Source organism: Nomascus leucogenys, chromosome 3, assembly GCF_006542625.1.
Source record: "Nomascus leucogenys isolate Asia chromosome 3, Asia_NLE_v1, whole genome shotgun sequence".
Taxonomy (NCBI): Eukaryota; Metazoa; Chordata; class Mammalia; order Primates; family Hylobatidae; genus Nomascus; species Nomascus leucogenys.
Window position 1 is genome coordinate 7,657,351 of NC_044383.1, and position 26,774 is coordinate 7,684,124.

Here is a 26,774-nt window from a genome sequence, read left to right on the forward strand (position 1 = left end):
TAATTATCAAAATCTGGAATGTAATGTTGATATCTAATTATCATCTGATTTCTAGACATTCACATTTAATCAGTTTCCCTTGATAGCCTTTATAATCACTGAAAAACATTGTTTTTCTGGTCCAAAATCCAATCTAAAATTACATTGCATTTTATTGTCATTTTTTAATCTGAAACAACTCCCCAATCTCTCCTTGTCCTTTATGACTTTGATATTTTTGAAGAGCCCAGGTTATATATTCTGCAGAACGTCCCTCAGTTTGAACGTGTCTGATGTTTCCTTAGGGCTAGGTTCAGGCTCTGCATTGTGTGGCAAGAAGATCACACAAGTGCTGTGTATCCTTCTCAGTGCCTCATATCAGGAGGCACAAGATGTCAGTTTTGCCCATGCTGGTGATGTTAAATCTGATCCCTTGGTAAGGTGGCATCTGCCTTGTTCTTTATCGAAAAGTTAATAATTTCCCTCCAATCATTTAATAGATACATATTTTGAGAGTATGTAAATGTTTCTCATTATACATTTGTAACCACCCAATGGGTTCATCTTGTTTGTTGTCCAGATACAGCCAATTTATCAAGACAAGGGAATTGAAGTAGATAATGAATTTAATACACATAAAGCTGGCTAAACAGAAGACAGGAGTTTTACTATTACTCCAATCAGCCTCTTTGTCAATTTGGAGGCTAGAGTTTTTCAAGGATAGTTTGGTGGGCAGGGGGCTAGGGAATGGGTACTGCTGATTGGCTGAGGATGCAATCACAGAGGTGTGGAAAACAGTCCTCATGTGCTGAGTCCACTTCTGGGTAGGGACAACAGAGGAGTTACTGGTCTATCCGGTTACAGGGCCATCCAGTTGTCAGAAATACAAATCCTGAAAAGGCATCTCAGAAGGCCAATCTTAGGTTCTATAATAGTGATGTTATTTACAAGGAGGTTACAAATCTTGTGACCCCTGGAATAATGACTGGTAATCATTTAACTATACCTACATCTTGGCAGAATTCAGGCCCCTCTCATCCTCCTAACCTGGTGTCCTTTCATTAGTTTTACAAAGGCAGTTTCATTTTGCTATCATCATTTAAACTATAAACTAAATGTCTCCAACAGTTAGCTTGGCCCACTGCAGGAATGGCTAAGGGCAGTTTGGGGGTGAAAGGCAAGATGGAGTTGGTCAGGTCAGATCTCCTTCACCATCATAGTTTTCTCACTGTTACAATTTCTGCAAAGGCAGTTTCACATTCATCCACTAGTGTTAGCATTTTTGGTGATTCTTACCTTTGAATTATTACATTAGTAGTAACCAAAGATGATTGTTCTAATTCTGACATGCCTTCTACACATTATTTAGGATTTTCCTGTAAGGCTGAGCTTTCTGTCCTTCATCATTTATTTATGTCAATGTGGACACATAAATTCTTATTTTATTCTGTGGGTTATAATGTATTACTAAGCCTACTTACTTTGTTGTCCAAATTGCCCCCAATGTGGCTTCTCTGTCCTTTTGACATTTCCCCATTATTTTTGAGCACTTCTTTACTTTCTGGCTCAGTAAGATGTTCCAGGTTCATCTAGTACATTTCCCATGTCAGTATAGGAAACCATCTTTTTTTCTCCAGGAGTCCTGGTTCCATTTAGTGGGGAACTGTGTTTTGAAACCAAGATCTGGACACTAAGTACCCATTACCATTGGTTTATCATTGCTATTTTTTTTTGAGACAGTGTTTCATTCTGTCACCCAGGCTGGAGTGCAGTGGCATGATCACAGCTCACTGCAACCTCGACATCCTGGGCTCAAGTGATCCTCCCACCTCAGCCTTTAGAGTAGCTGGGACTACAGGTGTGTGCCACTACACTCAACTAATTTTTGTATTTTTTATAGAGACGAGGTTTTGTCATGTTGCCCAGGTTGGTCTCGGACTCCTGGGCTCAAGCAATCTGCCTGCCTTGACCTCCCAAAGTGCTGGGATTATAGGCATGAGCCACTTCACCCGGCCTATCGTTGCTTTTAGGCCATCTCAGTGGACACAACAAGGAAATAAATGCATGTGAGTGCAATACACACACATTTCATTCTACCCATCTATCTGTGGCTCTATTTCTCTCTCTAGCTCTGTTTCTCTCTTTCTCTATTTTTATGTATTTCTATTTTCTTACCCCTCATATTTTTATCTCTCTTTCTATATCTTAAAAACCATGAGTTTGTACTGATGCCTCTGATTCCAATTTAGCACTACAGGGTTTTTTCTAGCCTTCCCAGTTTTCATATCTATAACTTCTCTATGAGAAACAGGACTTCATGTTATTCACACTATCTTTACCTGTTCTCAGATTGAACAAGTAAAGATACTTGAAAGAACAATTCATATTGTAGTTTCAGAATTGCTAATCCACACTGCAGTTTAAAAAATTTTTTTAATCTACTTCTTCAGTTTTCTTTTAGAATTTATCATCTTTAAGAGCAAGAATTGTTATATATTATATAATATGTTATATTAATACCTAGCAATGGTTTCTCTTGTCATTTTTAATTTCTCAATTATTTCAATGAATTATGCTTATTTTCTGTTAATTGGGATGACATGTATCTTCAAGGTGAGAAAAATCAAAATAGTACTCAAATAAGAAAATGGATCTATCCTAAACTAATTTAGATAGTGGGAGCATTGGTCGTTTTCTTCTGGAAACAACTTGGTTTTTGTTGTTGTTGTTGTTTTAAGAGTTTGCGAGACTATTTTCTTGTTCCTCGGAGTTTTAAACCTTTCAAGAAAAAAGTCTTTCTTCAGAGCCAAGCTTTACAAAGGTCCTAAAGATTTCACCTGTCTTTGGTGCAGAAGTTATGAAGTCTATTTTATGACTGTCCCAGAGAAACAAAGGACAATTTCCCATATGTTTATAGAATCTTTTCTTATTACATTTTTTGCAGACAGGTTATGAAAGATCCTGAAAGAGAGAGAAACATCTCTAGAAGTGTCTGTTTTGCTTGTTTCTCCTTCTCTAGCTTTTGTCCTGAAATTTCCCATGAATGGATGGGTCAGTGAGGTGAATAAGCATGATATGAAAAAGAATTAACTTAGATTCTAAGAAGCTGTATGACTTAGAACATCTGTACCCTTATTGACTGAGTAAACTTGTTCACCATTTTCTACTGGTAGGTTCTACCTGTATTCACTCCAAACCAAGATATATGTGAATTGTGTTATCCAGGGATGTGTGACATTTGATTCAGAAGGGGCCTTACTTCTCAGTAATGGATTCTGATACATTGGCTCACTTTGGGTGGGATGGCTGCCTTAGGGGCATACTCAGGCATAGGCATTTTGCAGGAATGTTGTTGAAACCATTAAGACTTACAAACTTAAAAACCATGAGCTTGTGCTGATGAATTCAACACTGAATGTGTTGAATTCACCTTTGGGTGAATTGGTGGTTCTTTAGATTCCTTTCAACTTGTGGATTCTGTTTTTCTGGCACTGAAATTAAAGGGAGTGATTGGGACCTTGGCAGTAGCTGCAGGATTGATGGCCCTAGAGACATGAAGAGAAGAAAGCAGAAGAGGACTCAGGTCCTGATGGACATCCTGATGATCAAAAGTGAGGGATTAAAGGCCTTTGGGACTAGTATGTGTCTAAGAAAACAGTAGTAGCATTGTGTCTCATGGAAGTCCTTTTTTTCTCACTTCATTTATTCTCATTTAACTATATTAAATTATAGTTAACTAACTGTATTATCCATTAGATGAGGTAAAACAATTACTGGCAGTAGATGGAAAGGACAGAAATTTCTACACTAGTGTAGCTCATGTGGAGGTCCTCTTGCCACAGTGGCAGTGATGAGACCATACACGGATACGTGATGCTGCTGCTGCTCCCTTGATTCTGATCTGGATCTGGTTGCAGATTCTTAATAGGAGATCTCCCTGCAGCCCACCCTAAAGACCCCAGGCCCCAGCTCTCCCAGAACCCAGCAGCCCAACCTCTGTGCTGCCCGGAGTCAGGAATGGAGCATCTTTGCTTCACGATCTGAATTTGTACAAGTTGTAGAACTGTAGTGGCTAACTTAGGTTGATAAAGCCTTGATTTAGATTAGATTTTGATTACCTGGAAGACTCGTCTTACCTACTCTCATAGCAGCAGATTGGCCAGAGTGTTGGTGATTTCCTTTCAGGCAGGTGGTAAGAGGCCAGGGATGCACATTCTCATGCCTCGATTGCTTACCTTGCATGCCCCAGAGTCAGTTCCAGCTGGGCTTTGGGGCAGAGCGTAGGGCAGGCCCCACTGCTCTGGCTTTATGCAAATGGCACATCAGAAGTACAGAAAACTGCATTTAGAAAATGGATTGAGAAACATGAAAAAAGTATTCGGTGAGTTCAGAATAAAAAGATGTGAAGTATTGATTTCTAGTTAGGGAGCATTTCCAGACCAAATGTATAAATCCGAGGGTTGCACATCACAAAACTCCCAGGATAAATCACTGTGAAAATAGGCTTTTTTTATGTGTTAGAGGAGCAATTTTCTGTTTCTTCACCATATTGTGCAACTTTTGCTAAGTACTCAGTCACAAAGTGACCCAGAATTCCATGTTTCTCTGAAAAAAGTTAAAGCCAAATGATTCATAGAAAGGTACAACTATTTAAGCTTTTCTAATTCCCATAGTGCCAACTTGGCAACTAGTCCATCCAGAATAATGTTTTTTAATACTAGGGGGGAATATCTTCCAAAGAGGAACCATGGGGTAGAACCCAAACCTCTAACAGCCATGTAATTCATTGGTGAGAAGACAAAGATGCAACTGGGACAATGAAAAAGTCGCTAAGTAGTACCAGAAAAGAAGCAGAACTAGGGCAAGAAAGGTCAATACCCAACAAGAGATACAATATTTACTAGAAATGCAGACAAGGCAAGAGTTCTTTGTAAAGCTGCAATCTCAGTATCCCTTGAAATGTGAAATATTCAAATTATTGACGTTTGCCAAATCACAACTTTTTTAGCCAGTAATTCAAGTTTGCTAAGGAATCAACCCCTAGTATGTTACTTAGCTTGCCCAGAGTGATTCAGAAGGCATGTAAAACTGGAGAACTGTAACAAACAAGGCAGATGGTTTCATGTTTCCCTCTTTTCTGGCTAGAGATAACCTTTTCAGTTTGCGTTTGCATTGCTTACTGTTAACTATCTCCGAGTAGCTGTTACTGGAAGGGGAGCTGCATCCTATGTGGTCAGAGCCACAGTTAAGTACGTGCACTATAATTTGTTGTGACTTCTGCTCAGCTGTTAACTTGGCCACGGAAGCAAACATTCCTACATTAAGCACAATGTGGATATGGTCAGCCTTCTACTGGTTATTTTAACTGATATTTGATGGTCTTTTCCCATTTCTGAATTAATGTCTTTGCCTCATGGGTGAAATAGTTCGCTCTAATGTAGAGGAAGGCAGAAAAGGAAAATGAAGACTGTTGGATTGGTATATTTTTTGTACTTCCAGGAATGTATAATGTTTATGCCATTATCAACATACTATAATAAACTAATCTTGCAGAATGTGTTTAAATGAGTAAAGAGATAGAAATTAAATGCAGTTTTTAAAAAAGGCCCAAATCAGAAGCTTGAGAACATGGTTCATGATCACTGTAATCCTATCGAATTTTAGAGTTTGAAAGCAGCTGTCCTGGACCTTATATGAATAACCAGGCTGAACGTGTCCAAATGTTTTAATAAAACTGGATAGTATTATTTCAGCAACAATTCTAGCTATGTAAAGCAGTGCCCACTGTCATCATAGTACTGTCCCCCTGATATTGCCATTAGGCTAGAAAGAGCAATTTATTTATTTATTTTTATTTTTTATTTTTTTGAGATGGAGTCTTGCTCTGTTGCCCAGGCTGGAGTGCAGTGGCGCGATCTCAGCTCACTTCAACCTCCGCCTCCCGGGTTCAAGTGATTTTCCTGCCTCAGCCTCCTTAGTAGCTGGGATTACAGGCACCCACCACCATGCCTGGCTAATTTTTATATTTTTAATAGAGATGGGGTTTCATCACGTTGGCCAGGTTAGCCTCAAACTCCTGACCTCTCAAGTGATCCACCTGCCTTGGCCTCCCAAAGTGCTGGGATTACAAATGTGAGCCACCGCACCCAGCCTCGAAAGAGTAATTTAAAATGCTGATTGCTTGAGAATTTCATGGCTTCAGTTGCCACCTTTCTATAAAGATGCTTAGAAGCAACTGTGATGTAGTGGAAATTATACTCGCCAACAAACTAGAAGATATAGATTGGTTCTGGTCATGCTGTTTACTGGCAGTATGACCTTGGACAAGTCACGCCTCTAAGTTTCTTTCCTCATGTGTAAAATGAGGGTGTTGGCCTTCATGTCTTCCAGAGATTTCTTTCAGTACTGAAATTCTGCAACTACCATGCCTGTCTCTAGCTCTGACCTCTCCCTTAGGCTCCTGCCTTGCTTTTCCATTGATCCCAGGATGGTTATGCCTGGATGTTCTTCTGATAACACTGACCATCTTCCTGACTCTCCTGAAGGTCATCTTCCTCCCCTCCTAACTCCTGATTCTCCCCAAAAGAACTTTATGCCGCTCTTTAGCTTCATTCATTTTATTTTACTTTCCAAATTCCTGTTCTTGTAAATTATATAATTAGTATTTTAAGTTAGAAATCAGAATATTTGTCTTCTTCCTATTCATAACTAGTCTGTTAGTGGGCACTGCTTATTCTTCCTTTGCAGTAATTTTCCCGTGGTTTTATTACCTCTCTCCCATGCTTAGCACTGAGCCCAAGCCTTTCTCTCTCTTCTTTTCAATTATTATGATGTTCTTACCCATCTTTCCACTCAACTATTATCCCTACCATATGTCAGATCCTCTGTTTAGTATTGGGAACAAATATAAACCACACATGTGTAGCTTAAGGATCTTCCCACATAGTGGGGAGACAGAGATTCAAATTCAAACAAGTGGTTTTGGCTGGCACAGTGGCTCACATCTGTAATCCCAACACTTTGGGAAGCTGAGGCAAAAGGATCACTTGAGCCCAGGCGTTTGAGATGAGCCTGGGCAACAGAGCGAGAACCTGTCTCTATTAAAGAAATTATTATTATTATTATTATTATTATTATTATTATTATTTTTTGAGACAGAGTCTCAGTCTGTCGCCCAGGCTGGAGTACAGTGGCGGCAGTTCAGCTCACTGCAACCTCTGCCTCCCGGGTTTAAGCGATTCTCCTGCCTCAGCCTCCCGAGTAGCTGGGACTACAGGCGTACGCCACCACACCCAGCTAATTTTTGTATTTTTAGTAGAGACAGGGTTTCCCCATGTTGACCAGGCTGGTTTTGAACTCCTGACCTCAGGTGATCCACCTGCCTTGGCCTCCCAAATTGCAAGGATTACAGGCATGAGCCACCACGCCTGGCCTAAAGAAAAATTTTTAAAAAGAAGTGGTTTTAATACAGCTTTTCACATGAATGATGTTTGAGGTCTTGGCTAGGGACTCTAGATAGTGGACCCTGACATGAAGGCAATCAGTTTAAAGGTAAGAATTTGGCAAGAATAAAAAATTACTTGCTAAGGAATAAAGGAGGCAAAATTTTATGTAAATTCTTAGACTATGTAGAATCTTAGACTATGTAGAATCACAGAATTTCAAATTATTTCTAGAAAGTATAAGAAATTATTCATTCAACGAATATTTACTGAGTACTAGGATAATTTGGGTACCAACACAGATAGGTCTCTGCTTTTAGGGCTCATATGAGGGGCCGTTAGGTAGTGGGGAACTAGGAACAAACAGGCAACCTCAGGAAGGTGATGGCTGCCACGGTGGGAAGCACACCGTGGATCTAGATACCTAGGGGATCACAGCAAGCCTTGTGGAGAAAACGACATCTGCGTTCAAACTTGAAGGATAATTCTCATTCATTCAGTCTATTCATCTGACAGGTAAGAAAACTAAAGCTTAGAAAATTTGTGGTTTACATGGAACAAATTAATGGCAAGCCAGTCCCTTAGGTGGCCAATCCCTTAGGTGGCCAATCCCTTAGGTGGCTTGTTATTCCTGGGTCTTGCCTTGATTGCACGTTTCCTGAGCGCAGTATCTTAAACTTTCATCTTTCATAGAACAAAGTAAGCGTTGAGTAAATAATTACTGATAACTTTCAACCTGTTGACAAGGCTGACACCTATCTGAAAATGCAGGAAGTGCATTTGCCTTTCAGTCCTTAGGAATTTGCAGTCTACAGCAGTCATTCATTTTGGAGTTACTTGTATTTCTGGTGAGTTATGTTCATTTTTCAAATTACAGTGAGAATTCAGATCTAAGAATTTCATAATGAATCTCGTAAATAGCAGACCTCAAGATAATTAGAAATTTTACAACGTTTAAATACCTTAGATCAATTACAAACACTCTTGGAATAATTTATTTTCAAAATGCATGTGACAATGCATAATTTACTGACAATGCCTTAAGATTGTAGCATACAAATGAATTCAGTACATTCTACTATAATAATTCTTGTACAAATGAATGTGATAAACATCAGTTGGTCCATAATATATTTTAGAAAAAAAGGATTTTTAAAATAAAATGGCTTTAGAGTAGCTTTGCTTGGAATTGACTCTTTCCAAATCTAGATGGGTTGGTTGATTATCTCACTGGGTTTATTTAGATGGGTTTATTTATTTAATTATATTTAGATGGTAAATTACCAGGATATTTTAGCTTTTATTATCAGAGAAATGTTAAGTAGACTTATCTAGATATTTGTTATGATCATTTGGATTTAAATGTAAGTGCTTTAATTTTGAGTCACTATTTTTTATCTAAATGCTGTCTATAATTTACATTGCTTAAAACACAACAGCTGATAACAGAAGCCATATTTTTGATGGGCCTTTCTTCTAACCAAAAAGAAAATAATAATCTCTAAATACATTAGTCTTTTCACACAGGTGAGGTTGAAAGTATTTTTTTTCATTTTGTCCTTGATTTTTATCTGCCTTTTTTTTTTGTCTGGGAGTCAAACTTTCACAGTCCCTGTTAACTCCTGTTTATTCTTACCTTTATTTCCTAGCAATAACTCTGTGAATAATCCATATTGTTCAGAGTTTCACTAAGTAAGATGTAATACAGCCCACTGCTGATTTACTGATGAAAGAAAATCACTTATAAGATGAACCCTGCTATAAGACAGAGCTGTCTCTTGTTTTGTTTTCAGCAGAAGCTGATCCTGTCTCATTTTTTCCTGTTACAGGTTCCTCAGTGGTGTGCTGAATATTGTCTTTCCATCCACTACCAGCACGGGGGCGTGATATGCACACAGGTCCACAAGCAGACTGTGGTCCAGCTCGCCCTGCGGGTGGCGGATGAAATGGATGTTAACATTGGTCATGAGGTTGGCTACGTGATCCCTTTCGAGAACTGCTGTACCAACGAAACAATCCTGAGGTTGGTTTGTGGGGTTCGGTCCCCTCCCTGCTGATGATTCTTGGCTTAGGTTCTACAATTCTGAAGGAGCATTATTCTGGCATTCTACCTGTTAAGCATCTATGCTGTGCAGTAGCAACTGGTCTCTCTGTCATCAGCCAGCCAGCAACAGTTGCTTTCCCACACTGGCAACATCAGGGACTCCTTGTCTGAATGTATCCCATGACTCCCATTATCCCCAGGAAAAAGTTAACAACTTGCTTGGCCCCTCAGAACCTTTAAGTGTGTGCTTCTGGAGCTATGCCTTATGCAGGGTCCACACCATTGCCTGTGTGCAAGCCACATGGACACCTGGCGCACGCTGTGTGCCCCTTGCTTCCACACCCTGTGCCTGTACACCTGCCCCTACCTGTGCTCAGCATGTCCGGGCCTGGCTGGTTCCTCCTAGTTACTCAGCATGCAGTGTAGCAGCCGCCTACTCCAGGAAGGCTTCCCTGCCCCTCCAGTAATATACATTAGAAAACCCTCTGTGGGGCTTCTGGAAAACTTGGTGTCAGCCTGCATCATAGCAGCTTCGACCAGTGTTTCTCAAACTGTACTTTGCAGAGTCTTCTAGGTTCCAAGGAGCTTTCTCTGTGGCTACCGCAAGTTGTGGTATCTCTTCTGTGCTTAGCTTCATTATGAGATTTCCTTTGAAGAAAGATTTCCAAGAGCTTGAAAGAAGAAAAAAAAAGGAAAAAGAGACTGGAAAAACCACTGCTCTGGGCTAGTGCTTCTCAAGCACTTTTATATTACAGCCCTCATAGAAAGTGATAGTATCCATACAGTACCTCAAGGAAATGGTCACAGGTGCCTGAAGCCAGAGTTGACCATCCCATGGGCTTCAGCTGCCCCAGGCACTGCCTGTGCACTCCAAGAGCCAAGTAGCTAAGTATCTCGGGGTCAGTATTTCTGCACCTCTCTAACGCATTTCTGTGGCATACAATGTGCCATGCACAGCGTTGGGGAAGCTCTGCTTTACTGTAACAGGGCAGGGATGGTTTTTCACATACTCATATCCCTAGTGTCTCACGTGCTTATCCCCAGGAGGATGTTCGGTAAATTGGATAGTGGAAGGGATTTTGCCCTGTCCCAGCTAGCACTGCACTCTGGTGCGGTTCTTATCTCCATTCAGAAAGCCCATGGGGCCGGGCACAGTGGCTAATGCCCGTAATCCCAGCACTTTGGGAGGCCGAGGCAGGAGGATTGCTTGAGCCCTGGAGTTTGAGACCAGACTGGGCAACACAGTGAGATCTCATCTCTACAAAAAATACAAAAATTAGTGAGTGTGATGGTGCATGCCTATAGTCCCAGCTACTCAGGAGGCTGAAGCGGAAAGATCACTTCAGTCCAGGAAATCAAGTCTGCATGAGCTGTGATGGTGCCACCGCACTCTCGCCTGGGTGACAGAGTGAGACCCTGTCCCAGAAGAAAAGAAAGCCCATGGGGCTCATTCGGTTTGTACTAAGCTACTTTCCCTCAAATGTTTATCTTCAAAAATAGAAGCCAGTCTTCAGGCTAGTGTCAAATCATAGGCGAAAGTCTTTAGACCATCAGCACTCTGACTTGAACTTCTTGAAGATATATTACCTTCTGCTATTATAACAATTATGTCTCTGAGTCGTTAATAAATTACTTATTGTGTAAATTGTACGTGAGTGGTACAAAAGAAACATAAAAACCTCTCGTTCTTAGGAGCTCACAAACTAGTTAAAGGCTGGACAGGACAAGACATAGGACCCTGAAAGGGTTAAGGATCCCTAAGCAGATTTGTGGTTGGTTGGTTTGACATTTTAAAGTAGCCCTTAGAATTATGTTTTTAATTAAATGATGGCTCTGACTAGGTTCTAAAGTTAATATTGTATCTTTAATACCATCTAGACTTTGAAAACCCTTTAAAAGGACTCTTTAATGTAGTCATTTTTAAAATGAAATATTATAAGAGCTTTGTCATAATATGGAATCAGATATTTCTTTTTCTTTTTCTTTTTTTTTTTTTTTTTTTGAGACAGAGTCCCACTCTGTCGCCCAGGCTGGAGTGAAGTGGCGTGATCTCAGCTCACTTCAGCCTCCATCTTCTGGGTTCAAGCGATTATCGTGCCTCTGCCTCCTAAGTAGCTGGGACTACAGGCATGCACCACCACGCTTGGCTAACTTTTTGTGTTTTTAGTAGAGATGGGGTTTTGCCATGTTGCCTGGGCTGGTCTTGAACTCCTGAGCTGAGGCAATTTGCCGGCCTCTGCCTTCGAAAGTGCTGGTATTACAGGCATGAGCCACCATGCCCGGCCTCAGATACTTCTTAATATGGAAAGCCACAAAGATAAATAATGGTAGGGAAATCTAATAATGCTGTTAGACACGCCTCACCTTTTAAACATCTGTCACGTGTTGGACTTAGGATTGTTTTATGGTGAAAACCCAAGCATTCAATTCTGACACCCCAAGGAAATACTATATATTAAAGTATGTATTAGTTTCAATCTGTGTACAGCGTTCCTTTCTTAAGAGGGACAGTTGCTTCAGGTGTGGTGGGCTGAGGTACAAAGGCATCCATGGAGACAGGTAGAGAGTAGCTTCCTGCTTTGACAGGTTTTGCAGGTTCTGTTTCTTTCTGCCCTTGCTGGGCTGCCTTATTCTTCATTGCTTTTATATCTTCACTTTACAGTTACTCTTGTTTCTGAACATTGTACTTTCTTTTCCACTGTGACATGCCCCCAGAACCAGCGCAGAGTCAGAAGATACTCTGATGCATTGTGGTAAACAGGGTTTGAGTCACAGGAAAGAGGCCAGAGCTATTGAAAAGACCCCTATGATAAAATAAAGCAACACCTGTTTTCTTCCTGGTATTCTGTGCTCTGGAGAGGAGGCAACATGGCTGTCAAATGGTGTCTCCACCACTTACTCACTTGTAACCTTATAGAAGTCACCTAACCTCTTTGAGCTTTAAGTCACCTCATCTGAAAAATGTGGATGCTTAATACACTTGCTCTGAGGGTTGTTGTGAGGACTATTCAATTTATGTAACTGATGCATGGTGTATGTGTGTGGTAGCTATGTTTATAATTATATTTTTATAATTATGATTAGAACAAGATTGATTTTCCTGAAGAGGTATGCTAGCCATAATTTTGAATAAGCTCAGATTGAATAGCTGTTTAAATCAGAGGATTTAACATTGATAATTGATTGGCCGGGCGCAGTGGCTCACGCCTGTAATCCCAGCACTTTGGGAAGCCAAGGCGGGTGGATCACAAGGTCAGGAGATCGAGACCATCCTGGCTAACATGGTGAAACCCCATCTCTACTAAAAATACAAAAAAAATTAGCCGGGAGTGGTGGCAGGTGCCTATAGTCCCAGCTGCTCGGTAGGCTGAGGCAGGAGAATGGCATGAACCTGGGAGGCAGAGCTTGCAGTGAGCCGAGATCACGCCACTGCACTCCAGACTGGGCAATAGAGCGAGACTCCATCTCAAAAAAAAAAATTGATCATTGATTATAGAAGGCAGTAGTCTATATTTGATACTGTCTTTTTCATTTTTTTTGGTAACCCTTTAGTATCTATCAAACACATCATAGGCAATTAGTAAACTCTCTTTAAGCCTACTACTATTTTTTGGATGCTTTATGTAACAACTTTGTTCTTCTTTAAGCTTTTCTCTGGCCTTTTTTGAAACAGTGAATACCTGAATATTATATACCTAAAATAGTCTTTAGGAGCTACATATCAAGATATCTCATAGAAGTGACTCACAGTGTCAAATGGTGGTCTTTTCTGTTTTTGGAACTGGAAAGTTCTCAAATTTTCATTAAGGTTAAACTCAATTATATAATTTTATAAAATATAAATATTAATAAAACTTTATTATAGTCTTAGCTTTTAGAAATTTAGTCTTAATTCAAAGATATAAACTGCATTTCCTGAAACCTTGGTAGTGTATCTATTTTTTTTACATACTTATTAGTTAACAGCACTTTTTAAAGTATACACACAATATCTCATTACCATAAAGTTCAGAAATATATCTTTGTGTTATATAGAAAAAAAGTAGGTTTTTTTTTTGCTTTGTTTTGAGTTTCAGCCTTGCTCACGTCGCACAGACTGGGGTGCAGTTGTGGGATCATAGCTCACTGTAATGTGGGACTCCTTCTGGGCTCAAGTGAACTCCCACCTCAGCCTCCCAAGTAGGTGGGACTGCAGAAAAATGTGGGTTTGTATAGTAAGTTTTAGGATTGAGCCTTCACAGTTCCCTTATATAAACATCTGGAAGGCTAGGCCCTGCTGGATGAGTCTACTGGAGTTTTTAATAAGTTACCATCTTCTCTTTTTTTTAATTAAGCCTAGATATATTTACATAACACATATACCTCCTCAATCTTATGGGGCAGCATTACTTCCTATCAGTGCTTAGGTGAATTTTGCTGAAAAGGAAACAGAGATAACATTAGAAATTAAATCTCTAACCTCAGCAAAAAAAAAAAAAAATTGAAAACTAGATTTCAATGCATCTGTTGGCATCTTGCACAAAGTATAATACTGTAGTATTCAAGATGCTTTCTTTTCTAAGTTTGAGGAAAGGAATCATCAATTTATCACTGCTCATTTGATAAGACACAGGATGACAACCTGTATGAAAAGAAAGGCAGAGGGCATACACTTTGATCTCATAAAGATACAGAGAGGAAGAACATGGACTTTTATCACCAAAGCTACAAGGCCAAGGAAGCAATCTTTATAATTTGACAGTGACAACAGATAGAACAACTATCCGGGTTTAAATCTTGACTCTATCCCTGGCTTTGTGACCTTGGGCAGGGTACTGAATTTTTCTGAACTTCAGTTTTCTCATTTATAAATGAGTCATAGTAATGGGATAGCAATATCTACTTTGAAGATTTATTCTGAAGATTAAATGAGAAACGTGTGCACCAGCTTAATGACCGGCTCACACTAGGAGCTTAATAGATGTTTGTTTCCTTCTTTTTTTTTTTTTTTTTCCTTGAAAGAGGTTAATTGAGGACTGTGTCAAGATCCCCAAGACTACCCCCAGGTTCAGTGATTTGCTAGAAAGATTCATGGGATTCAGCATATCGTTTACTTATAACTAAGGTTTATTGCATAGAAAAGATACAAAGCAACATCAGCAAAGGGAAATAGTGGATGGGACGAAGTTTGCAGGAACCCAGGCGCAAGCTCCCGAGCTCTCGCCCAGTAAGTCACAAACAGTGCACTTCATTCACAGCTCATGAAATGGTGCCCTACCAGAGAAACTCAGGCTCAGTGCCCAGGGTTTTTATTGAGGGCTGGCCGTAGAGGCACCCTCTGCCTAGTATGTTTCAATATTCCAGACTCCCAGAAGGAAAGCACATGTGCAGCATAAACCATATTGCCTGTACAAATGGTTCAGGCACAGCAAAATACTCTTTTGGGGAGTCTCGCTCTGTCACCCAGGCTGGAGTGCAGTGGCGCAATCTCGGCTCACTGCAAGCTCCGCCTCCCGGGTTCACGCCATTCTCCTGCCTCAGCCTCCCGCATAGCTGGGACTACAGGCACCTGCCACTACGCTCGGCTAATTTTTTGTATTTTTAGTAGAGACGGGGTTTCACCTCGTCAGCCAGGATGGTCTCGATCTCCTGACCTTGTGATCCGCCTGCCTCGGCCTCCCAAAGTGCTGGGATTACAGGCAGGGCAAACTACTCTTTATCAGTTCTAGGAATGGTAAGAACCCTCTCCAAATCTAAGTTCCCAAATGCTAGCCAAGGGCTAAACTTGCAGGCAGGCCTGTGGAAGGATAGCAATCTCAGAATTGCCATGTACGAGAATAAATAAAAGTAAATACCTTAAATGGGTAAAAAACATATGGGACTGGGGCCGGGCAGGTGGCTCACGCCTGTAATTCCAGCACTTTGGGAGGCCGAGGTGGGCAGATCACAAGGTCAGGAGATCGAGACCATCCCGGCTAACGGTGAAACCCCATCTCCACTAAAAATACAAAAACAAAAAAAAAATTAGCCAGGTGTGGCGCAGTGGTGGCGGGCACCTGTAGTCCCAGCTACTCTGGAGGCTGAGGCAGGAGAATGGCATGAACCCGGGAGGCAGAGCTTGCAGTGAGCCGAGATTGCGCCACTGCACTCCAGCCTGGGTGACAGAGCAAGACTCCGTCTCAAAAAAAAAAAAAAAATATGGGATTGGTTTCTTCAAGCAATAATACAGGTAAATATGTAAATAGTGTCCAAAAGTTATTTTCATTAAGCTTAGTGACTAATAGGTGGTTATTTTAATTTTAAAAAATCATCCCAAGAAGTATGGGAAAAGTCCACTAAAATCACTAATGACCTCTACCTACTCCAGGAATTCTAGCCAGTTTTCATGCTGCCCTTAAATAGGTGGTTACTTTTCAAATCCTTCTGTTTGCTTATTATTTGGATGACATCTTAATGATATCGTCTCTCACAATGAATCACCAATAATAGTGTCTGTCCTAACAGTGGGCTAGCTGGACCATGAGCCTGAGCCAGGATGGTTATTCTTGTATCCTTTCCTTGAAAAGTGTATAATTTTATTCAAAATTCTTTCATTGATGAATGCAAGAGGAAAAACTGACTAGGGTGTTTTATGATACTACTTTTTATGTATAAAGCTCAGAACAAAAGTTAGATGCAGGCTTTTATTAATATTTGTAATAAACATTTAGGCAGAGGTCTTTAACCTAGGGTTCAGAATGGTCTTTGTAGGGGGCAGTCCATGAATATATACAAACGGGGTATAAATCTTGTTTATCTGTATTTTTTTGTTATAATTCTGTAGATTGTATCAACTTAAAGGAATTTTGGCCCCAGTAAAAATTTAGAATTACTGATTTAGAGAAATGAACATAGGAGAGGCATTTTTCTTGTTAGAAGTTTTTTGCTTGACTTAGCATAAGAATATTCTAACTTAATGTTTCTTCTTTATAGGTATTGTACTGATGATATGTTGCAAAGAGAAATGATGTCCAATCCTTTTTTGGGTAGCTATGGGGTCATCATCTTAGATGATATTCATGAAAGAAGCATTGCAACTGATGTGTTACTTGGACTTCTTAAAGATGTTTTACTAGCAAGACCAGAACTGAAGCTCATAATTAACTCCTCACCTCACCTCATCAGCAAACTCAATTCTTATTATGGAAACGTGCCTCTCATAGAAGTGAAAAATAAACACCCTGTGGAGGTTGTGTACCTTAGTGAGGCTCAAAAGGATTCTTTTGAGTCTATTTTACGCCTTATCTTTGAAATTCACCACTCGGGTGAGAAAGGTGACATTGTAGTCTTTCTGGCCTGTGAACAAGTAAGTAAGTGATACTCTAACCTTACAGAGTAATAAGGTATTTCATTTGGGAAGCTTTTAATAACTTACAGGTTTCAGTTTGCTAATTAACTGTTTAAATATTTGGTTTCATCACACCTCATTAAATAAAACCTGTGCTGAAAGGAGAACAGGAAGTGTTTCTAAAATCACATGCAGTTCTGAAAACAAAATATGGGTGAGGAGTCTCTAGATATGATCTCCAGAGCCAACTTCCCTCCAGCAGGCTCAGGCCAGAGAGTGGGCTGCCCCAAAGGCAAAGCTGGCTCTATTTATGCTTGCTGTGAATTGTCGTCTCTTGGTACAGTAGGTGAATGCCGACTCCCCTGACATTCTCCGCTGCCTCCCTATGAGCAGGTGTGTTTCTTGGAGATAGGACCTAAGCACTCACCATAGAGTTAAGTAACACAACATTCCCCACAAGCAGTCCTGTGATAGTCAGTGGAGTATGGGCAGAAAATATAGCTCACCCGAGAAGGTCATCTCCCTAGACTGGGGCTCCATTCTGAAAAGATAAAAAAAAGAAACAAAAAAACTTTAACTCAGTTTTTTTTAAAACATCTCTTTAAAAGAGTGACTGGAAATGTGCAATCAAGCATCATTTCCATTCTGTTACTGCTTTTAGACAGCCAAGGTACCATTTGGGGTTGCATTTTTTTTAAAATTGCAGCTACACTGGCCCTATTTCCCCACTACTGTGTTGGCTGAATCTAAAAGCCTCCAGGATCTCCAGAATTAGACCTCTCTTCACGGAGACTAATTGCCTGGCCTTTTTTCCTTGTCTTCTCCCGCAGAGAGGAGAAGCACGAGTTTTTAGACCATGACCCAAATATGTAGTGGTTCTACTCATTAAACAGAAACCAAAAAGGAAATTATTTGATGTAGGCTGAGCCACAGCTGAACAGATAAGTGGCTCAGCTGTCTGTCAGAGCCTTTTCTTAAAAATCCACATATTTCAGAAACACTTTCAGAAGTATTTATTCTATTTTATACTCAAAGCATAAAGGATGACAGCTCCTTCTGGCTTTGGGAACTTTAGTTTTCTTAAATTTTATCTGTTTCTAGAACCTCAATATGACTGCGTATTTATCATTTTTTGTATGTAGATGATATACATTCTCTTGAATAGCAAATCTGCCTGTTACAGTGATTTATTCTGTTATCATCTCATCCTGCATGATTCAAGATATTCAAGAAAGTCCTGAGGAAAATAATAAAATAATTACGGAGACATAGGATTCATAAAAACAGTTGGTGGTTCTCAGTATAACCAGATGAAGCCTAAGGAAGGGAAGAATGGCAAATCTAATATGTTTGAGAGTCAGAATTGCCAGGTGAAAAACAGGACGTGGACCGGGTACTGTGGCTCACACCTGTAATGACAGCACTTTGGGAGGCTGAGGCGGGAGGATCACGTGAGGCCAGGAGGTTGAGACCAGCCTTGACAACATAGCAGGACCCTATCTCAACAAAAAATTAAAAAATTAGCCAGGCATGGTGGCTAAGGCCTGCTGTAGTCCCAGCTACTCAGGAAGCTGAGGTGGGAGGATTGCTTGAACTAAGGAGTTTGAGGCTGCAGTGAGCTATGATTGCACCACTGCACTCCAGCCTGGGTGACAGAGCAAGACCCTGTCTCTAGAAAAAAAAATGAAAAATTAAAAAAAAAAACAGGAAATATATTTCTGCAAGAAAAAAATGCAATTAAGACTGATAGGATGGGTGTAATCCTTCAAGTCAGGATAAGCAAAAATTCCAAAATGGGTTTGGAAATGGATTTTGGATCTTGGAAAATAAAGCTCATAACAGAACTGAGGTGCAGATGGTCTTAGAGTACATGATTCTTATAAGTTTAATATAAACTATAATTAATAGTAGAGTGATTTTTGAACTGTCAACTTTAGAAGATGCATCATTATCCAGGCTGGTAGTAGAAACTGTAAATGCCACAGGACTTGGAAAGATGTAATTTCACCTGAAGGCAGGCTGGAAAGGCATTCCTATTAAGAAACCATCTGTCTTGCAGTCTTAAAGTGAGAGTGCCATGAAAGCTACCAGAGGATTTTGTAATTCTGAGCCTCTGTGACCCAGGCGGAGCACTGGACCCTCTAAAGGTGAGCTCCTCATTGTCCAGAGGCTCAGCAGCCAACCTGCCCTGTGGGTGGGGCAGCAAGCCAGCCACTGACATTGGGCTGGCTTCAGCAGACTTTACGTGGGCACCAGGTTTCTTTCTCCTGCTTCAGCCTTGGATTCCACAGGTGTTATCTGGTTTTCCACACCCCATCTACTGCCTAACAAGCAGAACACCATTCAGTATACTGATGGACTTTCCTTTTTTACTATTTTTGTCAGGATCCCTCATTAAGATACTCATCTCTTATGGATTGGGATTTGTCTCTTGGAAAGATTTGTCCTGCTCCAAAATCAGTGCTAACAGCTATTGATCATCTCCCCCCATGCTATTTGATGCTTTCTTGATTTCTATATAAAGCTTTAAACCCTACCATAGCACTAAAATATTATGTGAAAACAAACTCAACCAGTCTAATACAAATGTATTAATTGTCATTTAAAATTTGTATTTATTTACTTAGAGACAGGACCTTACTATGTTGCCTAGGCTGGAGTGCAGTGGTGTGATCTTGGCTCAGTGTAACCTCGAACTCCTGGGCTTAAGCCATCTACCTCTTCAGCCTCCGAAGTAGCTGGGATTATAGGTGTGTGCCAGTATGCCCAGCTAGTGTTTGTTGTTTTTTTTTTTTTGTTTTTTTTTTTTAGAAGAGACGGGGTGGGGGGGGGGGTCTCACTATGTTGCCCAGGTTGGTCTTGAACTCCTGGCCTCAAGCAATTCTCCTGTCTTGGCCTCCCAAAGTGCTGGGATTATAGGCATGAACCACTGCACCCAGCCCTGCCATTTTTTTATATTAAGAAGTATATTTTAAATTACAGAAATACTCGCAAACATTTTGGTGAAACAGCAGTACATTTACCTTAGTTGTGTCACATTTTCTCCAACCGCTTGCTTAGCACCACACCTGCTGTGAATTAATCTCTGTAATTCACAGGCGGCCGTGTGTCTTGGTACTTAATTGAGACTTAGAGCCCTGAAAGTTTAGCATGTTGTTTCCTATCACCTAGCTGTCTTTTCACCGGAAGACAAAATATGAAATAAACAGAAAACATACATTGAGATTTATGATAATATGTAGCCAGATTATTGTGCAGTAATAAACTATCATAAAGGTGTTTTTAGGTTGGAGGTTTTCCTGGGAAATGTTCTATGCAGTTGTGGATCTTTCATTTTCGGTGAGCTAGATGTCTGCTAGATATCGTCCTTCAGTGGGTGTTGCTGTGTTCCGTAACTGTGCAGGTAGTTATAGGAAAGTTATGCATATGTAAATAAACCACATACATTGAATAAGAATCAAGGAAATGAATAAACAAACTGTCTGAAGTACCAGATGCATAATTTTTAAAGCTTTTCTGCCCCAAATTCTGCAGATTATGGCCTTAAAGCCCTGTATCAGCTGTGCTTGAGGAGCCTAAACTATTTATCTATTTCTGTTTTGCTCTGCTTTTTCCCTTCTGAAGATTTTAAAAATTCTTTTTTATTGCCATTTGGAACAAAATTCAACATTAGCACCAACTTACAAGGCAGCCGAAATAGCTCAGTGAGAGAGCATTAGACCGAAGAATTCACCTATGACTAAAAAGTTTTAGCAACTAGAACCAAATAAAGAATTAGTGGCCATAATTATTTTTCCCACATCTTCTAAGAGAATAAAAGTAAATATTTCAGTGCATAAAAAGTTTATCTTGGGCCAGGTGCGGTGGCTCATGCCTGTAATCCCAGCACTTTGGGAGGCTGAGGCAGGCAGATCATGAGGTCAGGAGATCGAGACCATCCTGGCTAACATGGTGAAACCCCTTCTCTACTAAAAATACAAACAAAATTAGCCGGGCGTGGTGGTAGGCACCTGTAGTCCCAGCTACTCGGGAGGCTGAGGCAGGAGAATGGCGTGAACCTGAGAGGCGGAGCTTGCAGTGAGCCGAGATCGGGCCACTGCACTCCAGCCTGGGCAACAGAGCGAGACTCCGTCTCAAAAAAAAAATAAAAAATAAAAAAAGTTTATCTTGATAGGAAATTACTCATGAATGGGCCACTGGAATCAAATCTCCCTTTCCAAATCCAGGTTAGCTGTTAAGTTGCACCAGTGAGAAGCTTGCCTGATGGACTCATCTGGAAGGGATGAATGCATGTCCTCCTAAGGCCAAGCAGCAGCCAGGTTCAGGGGATGCAGCTCAGCTCAAGTACTCATTCTTTTCCTTTTAATTTCTTTTTTTTTCTTTTTTTTTTTTTTGGAGATGGAGTCTCGCTCTGTCACCAGGCTGGAGTGCAGTGGCATGCTCTCGGCTTGCTGCAACCTCCGTCTCCCGGGTTCAAGTGATTCTCCTGCCTCAGCCTTGTGAGTAGCTGGGACTACAGACGCATGCCACCATGCCCAGCTAATTTTTGTATTTTTAGTAGAGACAGGGTTTCACCATGTTGGCCAGGATGGTCCCGATCTCTTGACTTCGTGATCCGCCCGCCTCAGCCTCCCAAAGTGCTGGGATTACAGGCGTAAGCCACCACACCAGGCCTTCCTTTTAATTTCTAAACAATCCTTCCTTAATATGTGGAGTAAAGTGAAGTAATCAGAATTATAAGAATGGAGAAAACGTTTTGTTCTCATTATTCCAATTGGCAAGTTTTCACTCGTTAGGATCAACAGCCATGCTGTTTGCTCGGTAAAAAATCTGCCCCAAGTAAATCAGTTTTATGTGGAAAAAGGAAGCACAAGAAAGGGACCGTACCTGTGTACTAGCTGATGTGGGACCCCATGGAGCGGCCTCTGCCCAGCTTCCTAGGAGCTACTTAGCAGATCAGGAAACAAGCACAGCTCACCTAGTTCTCAGTGACCTGTGATACCTTGCTATTTTTCTAGATGGATCTGTCTTCCTACAAAACCCTTGAGTTAATTCAATCCCATTCTACAAATGGTATGGAAAGGAAAGAGACATAAGCTCGAGACCTAGAGAATGGAATTGAGCTGTAAAAACTATGGCAGTTGTGGGAAGTCATCTTTTTTACTTAGATTTTCAGTGAAATCTAACAAAATTAAATGGGAAAACAATATAAATTACATTTAACTTCCCCAAAGACGTTTTCTCATTTAGGTGCATCTTTCCTTATTTAAAGATACATGTAGGTAGCAACACAGGGATTTCTTTCCCTGTATTTGTTATGTAGTATTGCCTAAAATTTTATGTAATTCAGACATTTTTTTAATAGTAAAGTTGTTTGCATTGTATTTTATTTTCATGGGTATTTTTTTTCTTTAGGATATTGAGAAAGTCTGTGAAATTGTCTATCAAGGATCTAACCTAAACCCAGATCTTGGAGAACTGGTTGTTGTTCCTTTGTATCCAAAAGAGAAATGTTCATTGTTCAAGCCACTCGATGAAACAGAAAAAAGATGCCAAGTTTATCAAAGAAGAGTGGTGTTAACTACTAGCTCTGGAGAGTTTTTGATCTGGAGTAACTCAGTCAAATTTGTTATCGATGTGGGTGTGGAAAGAAGAAAGGTAATTATTATTGAGTAGGTTAAACAGACTGCTGATAATTGTCAAGCACTAGTTTCTCAGTTTCCTACCATTTTACTGATCAGGAAGTGAGGATGAACTATGTGACCTGGGGATTCGTTAAATTTGGTCATGAGTGCAAAGAAGAATTATTGCAGCCGGTAACAAAAGTCTTGATCACATATTACTGTCTTCCATTAGCATGTCGGAAGTTTGGAAATGTATTAAATTGATTGAGCTGCCAAAGGAGAAAGTTTTGAGGAAAGACTCAACTACTAGAGCATAAAGGTGATAGTCATCTTTAATGGTATTTTTTCTTTAGCTAAGGTACTAGCAAAGCAAATTGACTCTTAAACTGATCTCTTCTTATGAACAATTTACTGGATTTTTTTGATAGCCCCTTTAACAGAGTAATTAGTATCTTACCCCAGAGAACTTACTAGAAACTTGTTTCAAGTATACCGACTTTAATTTTAGCAAATTTTGGCTTATAATTGACATGATAAAATTTTCATCCTAATCACTACAAAATATTCTTTATTACTTTTAAATTAAAAATTAGAAAAAATGAAAACAAGGTATCTCAAACTCTGAAAGACACTGAGATTTCAGAAAATCACAGCATTTGAGATCTCAAACGAAACTAACAAATATTGACTAATTTACCATTACTAGGTGCTGAGATGTTTTATCCCTCCAGGAGACTATGAGCCTCCTAAATACCCCTGCTTTATTATGACAGAGCAATTCCAGCAGTCATGAAGGTTCCCTGGAAATCACTTAGAGTTGATCTTGATTGAATTAGTCCAGCCTTCAGAGAAACCAGGGCTGTCACTTGCCCCCGTGAACCACCTGTAAGGAAAATCATTGTTAGTGCCATACACAGTTTCTGTATTAGCTGTTATGATTGGAATTCTCAGTATGTGTTGTAAAGGTGAGACCACCGAGATCCTGGTTGATTTGAACAAAACTATAAAGAAACATGGCACTATCAGGTGAGAACCCTTTCTCTGTGTGGCATATGAAGATATGTTATCATTCACCAGTACAGTGCTTTGAGAAGTGACAGTGCTAGTATTTCAGCAGATGACACAGAGGTCCCATAGTTATTGAAGCCACAGTGAAAGCAGACAACCTTTAAATCCATTTATCAAAGCACTTGCAGTTTCCATCTCAAGGCAAGTGAAACAATAATAAATATTGTACAAAGAAAATGAGTCCGTGGCAGTGCATTTCATGGAGTAAACTACTGCAAACAGCATATTCTCTTCAGGATCAATGAGCCTACTAAATCATGACGTATCTGACACTAAGGATGCTGTCTTTCCACTTAAAGGTGTACAACCCGAGAATAAGAGCAAACTCGCTCGTCATGCAGCCCATCAGCCAGAGCCAGGCAGAGATACGCAAGCAGATTCTTGGCTCATCTTCTTCAGGTAGTGCTGTGGACACAAATACTAAATGTTGTCAATTCTTGTATGCAGGCAACCCAGAAATATTAAAGACATTTTTCTTGGTGTCTTTTAGGAAAATTTTTCTGCCTGTACACTGAAGAATTTGCTTCCAAAGACATGACGCCACTTAAGCCTGCAGAAATGCAGGAAGCCAACCTAACAAGCATGGTGCTTTTTATGAAGAGGATAGACATTGCAGGCCTAGGCCACTGTGACTTCATGAACAGACCAGGTAGCCTTATGCTCCCATGTCAGCCAGGCATGTGGGCTAAGATTCACCTTCTCTCCTCCTGCCCATTCTGTCCTGAGTTCACATGATGCTGGCAGTGCACACAAGCATGGAGGGGGTGTTGGTTTGGACTGAAGCATTTTCCCGCTAGAGGTAAACATTCTCTGAAAGTAATTTTTAAAACCCCACAAACCTCTAGGAAATATCTGTTCTGACACGAGCAATGTGTCTGCTGTTGGACACTGGAGCACAGGGGAACTGGGCTCAAGGAGTGGGGTAATGTGGAGTATGGAAGCATAAGGGTGAATCAGCAGAAGAATTCTCAGCAGCTTGAATTGTCTTTTTTTCTTTTTTTTTTTGGGTGGGGGGGACAGGGTCTTGCTCTGTTGCTCAGACTGGAGTACAGTGGCGTGATCATAGCTCAGTGCAACCTCCACCTCCCAGGCTCAAGTGATCCTCCCACCACAGCTTCCCAAATAGCTGGGACCACAGGTGCAAGCCACCACACTTATTAACGTAGATTTCCTCTGTAGATGTAGATTGCTTTTACAAAGTGACAGCCTTTCAGAGCTACTCCTATGTCTGCAGTTTCTCAGAATAACCAGCTCAAAATATGCCAGAGAAGTATATTTTGGGGTGGCATATTCTAGTCTCCTCCAGTCATATTTTGGGGTGGTGTGTCCTGAGCCCCAACAAGATAGGTTTCATTTTTGAAAATTGCTCTTCCAGTCCCACTGTTCATCTCATAAGTCCAGGAATCACCACCTGTTGATTTCCTAGGCATCTTCTTGCTCAGGGTAGTAGATGTTTGGTGGACTAGAAATGCAGGGAGAAGAAAAGGCAGGCTTGATGATGTCAAGTATTTTTAAAAGCAAACTATCTCACTGTGTTCTCTCGATGGTCACCCTCTGTGCTGCTCATTCCATGAGGCTTAAAGCTGATAACTGGGGGACAAAAGGGTTAGGGTAACAATTTATTTTTGTCTCCTGACAATACACACATAACTTTTCTGCTGTGCTTGGGGAAAATATAACTATGGATTAACTCTGACTCATTGTTTTGGAAGCAAAAAAAGAAAAAGATGCTTGCAGCTGCTGCATTTAATTCAACTTATAATTGAAATACGCAAATCCAGCAAACTTGTTACCCTTTTCAGGATGCATGAACCATGTGAAAATGAATTTGGCATAACTAGGCTACAGGCTGTTAATTGAATTCCCCTGATCTGGACCTCTTTTTAAAAAATCAGTTTTCTTTTTCTTCCTTGGCCGCCTGACAATTGACCTCCATCCTGAATGACACAATCACTGTCCATTGGGGTAGGAGGCCTCAGGACCAGCCGACCACTTCAGTGGAAACAGATGGCCTGAGACTGCTGTTACCCTGGGAAGGCAGTGGTACCTAGATAGAAATTTGGAGAAAAACTAGCCAAAAGGTACCAGACTACACCAGAGGTCATCTTTGTATTCAGAGGCAGAACTCATTTTGGTAGTGGCCAGATGACTGGCTTTGGTATGGTCTATGATTCTTTGGATTATGAAAAGAAAAGTGAACCCAAACACAAACAGGCATGGCATGTTAGATAAGGCAGCGCCTCATGAAAACGGGAAAATGCAGGAAGAAAATAAAGCTGCTGGGCACAGTGGCTCATGCCTCTAATCCCAGCATTTTGGGAGGCCAAGGCGGGTGGATCACCTGAGGTCAGGAGTTCAAGACCAGCCTGACCAACATGGTGAAATCTCGTCTCTACTAAAAACAAAATTAGCCGGGCATGGTGGTGCATGCCTGTAATCCCAGCTACTTGAGGCTGAGGCAGGAGAATCACTTGAACTCAGGAGGTGGAGGTTGCGGTGAACCGAGATTGCACCATTGCACTGCAGCCTGGGCAAGAGCAAAACTCTGTCTCAAAAAAAAAAAAGAAAGAAAGAAAGAAAAGAAAGTCAAAGGCTGCAGAGGCCAGGGATGGCACTGGTGAAAAGAGGAATTAAAGATTCTGCAGGGCTGGGCATGGTGGCTCACACCTGTAATCCTGGCATCTTGGGAGGCTGAGGTGGGAGCAACTGCTTGAGGGCCAGGAATTCAAGACCAGCCTGGGCAATATAACAAGACCCCATCTCTACAATTGTTTTGTTTTGTTTTGTTTTTAATGAGCCAGGTGTGGTGTCATATGCCTGTAGTCCTAGCTATTTGGGAAGCTGAGTCAGGAGGATCACTTGAGTCCAGGGTTCAAAGTTGCAGTGAGCTATGATTGTGCTGCTGTACTTCAGACAGGGCGACAGAGCAAGACCCTGGTTCAAAAGAGAAAAGATTCTACAATGGTGTCATCTGTTGTGATGGTGCAGATCTTTCACCAGAGGATTCCTAAACCAATTCATCAAGACCTTCTGGAATAGTATTTACCACACTAAAAGCCCAGTTTGTAAGAATACTAGAGAAGTATATGCGCTTGTTTGTAAATCACTTGGAAACTCAAGATTTGGCTTTGGAATTTATAAAATGATCTTTAAATGTTAAAGTAACATTTACTATACTATATATAACATTTACATGTACTCAACATTTACACATACTAAGAGGAGAATGGGAGGAAGCAGGCTGCCGACGGCCCTCACGTGGCCCTCCCCATAGCTCTGCCGCAGCGCCTGACACCTACAGGCAGGACTGG

At 40.7% G+C, this 26,774-nt stretch overlaps 2 protein-coding genes across 3 annotated transcripts in view; one reads left to right on the top strand and one right to left on the bottom strand.

Annotated features, from left to right (window-relative positions):
* DHX32 (DEAH-box helicase 32 (putative)) overlaps positions 1–26,774 on the top strand; it is a 59,438-nt gene that overhangs the window by 19,372 nt on the left and 13,292 nt on the right. Inside the window, exons 4-8 of the mRNA XM_030805538.1 lie at positions 9,251–9,444; positions 16,417–16,789; positions 22,187–22,429; positions 23,763–23,862; positions 23,954–24,112. Of these exons, the coding sequence (XP_030661398.1) occupies positions 9,251–9,444; positions 16,417–16,789; positions 22,187–22,429; positions 23,763–23,862; positions 23,954–24,112 (1,069 nt within the window). The remainder of the gene's footprint in view (positions 1–9,250; positions 9,445–16,416; positions 16,790–22,186; positions 22,430–23,762; positions 23,863–23,953; positions 24,113–26,774) is intronic.
* BCCIP (BRCA2 and CDKN1A interacting protein) overlaps positions 22,877–26,774 on the bottom strand; it is a 29,964-nt gene continuing 26,066 nt past the window's right edge. Inside the window, exon 7 of one of the 2 annotated variants that reach the window (XM_030805573.1) lies at positions 22,877–23,278. In XM_030805573.1, coding sequence (XP_030661433.1) covers positions 23,258–23,278 — 21 coding nt within the window. In that variant the 3' untranslated portion in view covers positions 22,877–23,257. The remainder of the gene's footprint in view (positions 23,279–26,774) is intronic. The other variant, XM_003277778.3, reaches the window with a different exon arrangement.